General features: G+C 45.6%; 1 protein-coding gene across 1 annotated transcript in view; it reads right to left on the minus strand.

The window, feature by feature from the left end:
• The window catches only part of DHTKD1 (dehydrogenase E1 and transketolase domain containing 1), a 31,841-nt gene that overhangs the window by 5,067 nt on the left and 21,205 nt on the right, over window positions 1–5,569 (minus strand). Inside the window, exons 13-16 of the mRNA XM_014519245.2 lie at window positions 5,306–5,470; window positions 4,162–4,244; window positions 2,955–3,124; window positions 1,651–1,736 (exon numbers count right to left, since the gene is read on the minus strand). Of these exons, the coding sequence (XP_014374731.2) occupies window positions 1,651–1,736; window positions 2,955–3,124; window positions 4,162–4,244; window positions 5,306–5,470 (504 nt within the window). The remainder of the gene's footprint in view (window positions 1–1,650; window positions 1,737–2,954; window positions 3,125–4,161; window positions 4,245–5,305; window positions 5,471–5,569) is intronic.

Consider the following 5,569-nt stretch of genomic DNA (forward strand, 5'->3'; position numbering starts at 1 on the left):
AAAAATGAAACTGGAGGTTGAGCTTTGAGATATATGGTACAGAATCATAGAAAATGAGGGTTGGAAGGGACCTCAGAAGGTCACATCTAGTCCAACCCCCTGCTCAAAGCAGGACCATCCCCAACTAGATCATCCCAGCCAGGGCTTTGTCGAGCTGGGCCTTAAAAAAAAAAAATACACCTTTGAGGATGGAAATTCCACCACCTCTCAAGGTAATGTTATATTCAGCCTAGGGTACTGCTGATTTAATACTATAGTAGCAGCTAGTGATCATGGCCAATATATATATTGGAGGGTTTGAGCTTTGAGATATATTATACATCTCTGTGGCAGAGCACAGGTTGTGCCTGCCACTTGAAGGGCTTGAGTAGGCTGCAGATCAGCCTACAGGTGGGAGCAGACCCAATCAGGAGGGTCACATGGCACCTGGGAAACCATCCGATTGGTGTAAGGCTAGGCAGACAGGGTATAAGACAGGCCTTGGGAGCACAACTGAGCAGTTGCAGTTGGAGAGGTGAAGAGTGAACATCTCCCAGGCAGAGTACTGCAGCTCCAGAACACCTGGAGGTCAGGGTAGGAACGTGGGGATGGAGGAGGTTTCTGGTCCTGGGGCCTGCCCTAAAACTACACCCTGCTGGGGCTGGATGGTGTGGTGGGGTTATCTGTGGCAGGGCAGTCTCCAGGAAATGCCACACCAGTGCCTTCCTAGTAAAAGGTGAGTATGGGGCACCGGAAAGCCTCAGCTCCCACTGCCTTATGAGTGACCCCGTGGGAGGGAAAGGCTAGTGGAGCACACCCTAACAGAAAAGCACAAGGCCAAGGCCCACAGAGTGGGGCTTGAGGCCCATGGGGCATAAGGCCCAGAAGCTCCAGTAAGGGGACAGAGTATTAGCACCAGTGAGGGGGTGCAGCGAGATCCAGAGGCTGCGTAGACTATGGTCCGTGAGAGGGGCCTGGAGGACTGCACATAGGCTGACCCATAGGGCAGAGAGAGAGTGAGCCCAGTGAGGGCACAACAGCAGGCCTAGGAGGGGTTCAGTGTAATTATGTGGTCCATGAGCTCAGAAGGAGGAGCTGTATGGGAGAGGGCTAGCTGCCAAGAACCTACCAATAAAACCTTGACTGGTCAACGGTGGGGCCAGGACCAGGAAAGTCAAAGGGCCTGAGCACCCACTGCAAAGGACAGCCAAAGCTAGGAGGCTTGGAGTCCCAACTAGCCTAAGGATGAGGCTAGGGCCTGCAAGGCCAAAAGTCCAAGAGGGGGTCACTGCCAAGAGGAAAAGGGGTCTAGGGGGATTTGCAGCCCAGTATGAGGGTGGAGGTTAGGCTGCCTGAGTAGAAGGGATCCAGGTCAGGGTCTGAATGGTCAGACTAGAATATAGTGGGGCCAGAGTGATGCCATCTGCAAGGCATGGGACATAGTGTAGGGATGGTATGGAGCCATGTATTACACCCTTGGCATCAGGCATTAAATGGGCAGCCTCCCGCCTATAAACACCTCTTCAGTTGCATCAAAGGTGAGGCAGGTGGATGGACTGCCTTAGACAGGTGGGCAGGCCGATGATTGGACGGCTTTTGTGACAGGGAGCTGTCTCGTCTCAAAGTTCAAACTTCAGTTTAAAAGAATACAGCACAATAAGATGACCTTACCTTACATGCTAACTGCTTCTCAAACCTTGGTGACACAAAGGTCCAGGGACCCATGTTCTGTGGTTCCTCCTGACTCCAAATAAAATCTGTAAGAGAACGTAAGAATCAGAGCCATACTGGGTCAGACCAGTGGTCCCTCTAGCCTAGTATCCCGTCTCTGACAGTGGCATGCTATAGAGGGACAACATTGACCCAGATATCTCTAGTGATCTCTTCCTTGTTCAATACCCTCTCTGACATCCACCGTTATTGGTTACAGATGCCAGAAGAAACTTATCCAACCATTCTATTCAATAGCCATTAATAGATCTATCATCCATGAATTTATCTAGTCCCTTTTTGAACCTGGCTGTGCTATCTGCCTCCACCACATCCTGTGGAAATGAATTCCACAAGCTAACTATGGGGTGTGTAAAAAAGAAGAAACTTTCTGTGTATATCTACACTGCACATTCTCTCACTGAATCCAAAACCAGGTAATGACGTATCTCCTCGGCTAATCCTCTTTGTTGCATATTCCCATTGTTTCTACAGCGGTCTTACCAACCCTAACCAGGGCACTGCCTTCCATGCTTATGTTCACCAGACTGGATTCACCTTCAGGTCACAGACCGCTAGAGCCAGAGGGCTATATTTTTTAATGAATACCCCCCAAAAAACAAAAACAAAACCGCAAGGTGTGAAAACACACATGGGCAGGTGTAAAAGTGTATGATTTAAAAACAAACCATCCCTCTCTCCCCTTTTTATTCCTCTACCTTCAGCTCCTTGTATTACAGAAAACATTCACTTGACTTTCTTCCTCTGTCAAGGTATCAAACAGCAGAGAGTCTGCCACTGAGTTAAATCAGATCTTCAATCTTTATTTAAATGCACGTATGAAATTAAACCCCAATATCAGAAAGGCAGCCAGGACAAGGACCGTCTCCAACACTATGCCTGTACAATACCTAACCAAGTGGGGTTCCAATTTCAGCTGGGGCTTGTAGGTAACATCGTCAGACAAATAATGTCAAACTCGATAAACTGAGTAGAAACTGGTAGCATATAGTTGGAGGTGTAGAAAAGTTGATTCAAAATTGCGCGTCCATCTTGTAGACCCTAAAATGTTATGCTTAGCTCATGTAATAAAGGCTTGTGTGTCTGAAAAGCAGTCAGATTCAAACTATTCATAGAGAGGAAAAAACACTCTAGGATTTTAGTACTAAAAGGCAAGAGTAACAAGCAGGAGCTCCTAGATAGCTGTGGGTTTATTTCACCTCCTTTAAGAAAACCTACAAGTGAAGTGCAAAGACCTGTCTGACCTTTGGCATTCTTGTATTTGTTCATTTCTTGCTGAAGAGCTTCCAGAGGGAAAGGGCACAGCTCTTCAAGTCTGATGATGGCAGTGCTGCGCTGCTGTTCTCCAAGGGCTTCCCTCTGTTTCACCAAGGCATAATAATGTTTGCCCGAACACAGCACCACCCGGGTGACGCTAAGGGACAGAAAAATGCAAATAGCTGAGGTACAACCTCTTAAAGAGGCACTGTGCAGCCACTATACGCTAAACCCGAAATGCTTTTTCTCTTCTTAAGAATCGTTTCAGGCCAAAGTGCTGAATATCTGAACACAAAAGAAAGTTTTGTGTTCAGATACTCAGTTTTGGGGGAGGGCAGAAAGGGAGAAGGTTGCCTATGTGATCCTTGATAAATCACTTAACCTATGCCCCAATTCCCCATCTGTAACATGGGGAGAACAGCATTCTTCTGCTACACAAGTGTTGTGAAAGATATTGAGGCAACAGGATACCACGCTGATGGGGGTGACAAATACCTCAGACAGAAGTTAGTGGGCAATTTTGCTATTGCTGAAGCAGGGCAGGGGAGAGACACGTGCACAACACACTATTAAAATACAAACTGCTGCTTCAGCCATGGTCCTCATCCCTACACTCTCTACTTCAGCATCTCAAACATCCAAAAACAAAGGCTACAAAAATAATTGTGCTTCCTCATAAAAAGTCAAGGGAAAAGGAGAGAGCACTTGCATTTTATAAATGAGCAGAACCAGAGACTGATGGGGGGGGTGGAAGTGGTACAGCAGTCCCGATGTACCCCCTTTAGAAACCCTGGATCTGCAGAACTGATCAGTGTCCAGCGTATTACCGAGAAAAGCAAGATAAGCCATTCCCAAACTCAGCTCTATTAAACCTCAGACCTAAACTGCTATACCCAAAACCTTTCTAGCGTTTTATTCCCGAGCCTTCTCTACGAGCTGCCAGCTGTGCTAAATTGCGTGCTTGTTTTGAGTGTGCAATTCCCCAAGGACTGCACAATAAATCACACTAAGTTTGCATTTATGGAAATCTCCTTCACATCCTTCTCTTATTTACAGGGGTGCTCATTCTGCTTCTTCATTCTCTCTCCTCAGGAAATTATCAGACATAAAATTTCCAAGTATAAGACTTGCTTTAGTGACAATTATGCAGATAAGTTTTTGGAATGTTAATATTAGAAACAAGAATGAAATTACCTTTTTGGGTCAATCGATGAATCGCCAATGACTGGCCGGAACGTTGTCCCTGGAGCCAATTCCTGAAGACCTGACACAGCAGCCTAAGGCCAGGGAAAAAACAGGATATTTAACTTGTGGTTTACAAATCTAAAAGGTGTAAAAAGCAAATGACAGTTAAGTAAGCAGGAAGTGAAATATCAGCCTGAGAAATATCCACAAAGAGTCATATGCTACTGGGTATAAATCAAAAAGTTATCAGCTACCCATAGCAAGTGACTTTCTTTGTTAACAATGAACGTTGTTAGCAGTGGCTACAATAAAACCAATGAACAGCTGATACTGATCATCATTAGAGCAATTCTGGCATGCTAATTTTAGTTACCAGATTTAAAGAAGAAAAGTATACCACTGTGAAAAATTACCTAGGAAGGGGTTTTTTGGTTGGTTGGTTTGTTTCCAGGATTCTCTCGCTCCACAGAGGGCAAAAGCTAGTAGGACTGATGTACTCTGGGGCAGTCTTGTGATCCTCAAACACAGCAGGTTGTTGTGTTAATGCAAAAAGATCAGGAAGCAAAACTGAGCAGTGCAGTTTTAAATGCCTGCTGTTTGCATTTCACACAGGTCGGACTAAGAGGACACAGTCAAATTAGACACTGTTGTAGCTCCTTTTTAAAAAAAGTACATGGGAAATTTAAGTGTTATAGTGGTTTGGCTTGGACTGGTAAAATTTACCCGTGCAAGATACAAGCCAGGGTTTAATTGATTTAAGAGGGCAAATCTACACTGCCCTGAAAACACTCCTTGCCCTGTGCATGCTGAATTCTGGAAAAGTGTCATGAAGTTGCTGTTATAGAGAGGTATTTGCTGTACCCACTGCTATTCTCATGAGCAAAAATGAACCTGAAAGCCACAGAGCAGCAGTGGGAATGCCCTGGCAGGGGCCAAGAGGTGGCTATCTGGCATATTTTCAGCTGTCAGCAGATTCAGATGCACGCTGTCTCACATAGCACCAACATGCCCCGAGTGTCCAGGAACAAAGTTGTACCAACAGAACCTCACTGGTTCAAAACCATCTCTTCAGTTAAGTCCATGTAGTTTGGCATTTTGATTAGACCTTGGAGAGAAAAAGAAAGAGCAACCATGGAAGAGAGGTTTGCCTTACCGGGAGCCTGAGGAGCATTTTGGGAGAGGCAATGATTAGCGGTTTCCGGAAGTTTCGAATCATCTGCCTTCGGAGTAAATGGAAATATTGTGCTGGGGTGGTTGGATGCACCACTGACATATTCACATTGTCACCATCAACTCCCTCCTCTGAGCTGTCACACATCTGTGAAAAGGGAACACAATAATACCTCATCAAGCCACAAACCAAGCAAGCAAGACCCAGCAAAGGAGGACTGTGGTATTCACACTAATGTCTGAAAAG

The sequence above is a fragment of the Alligator sinensis genome, unplaced genomic scaffold (assembly GCF_000455745.1).
Source record: "Alligator sinensis unplaced genomic scaffold, ASM45574v1 scaffold1216_1, whole genome shotgun sequence".
Classification (NCBI taxonomy): Eukaryota; Metazoa; Chordata; order Crocodylia; family Alligatoridae; genus Alligator; species Alligator sinensis.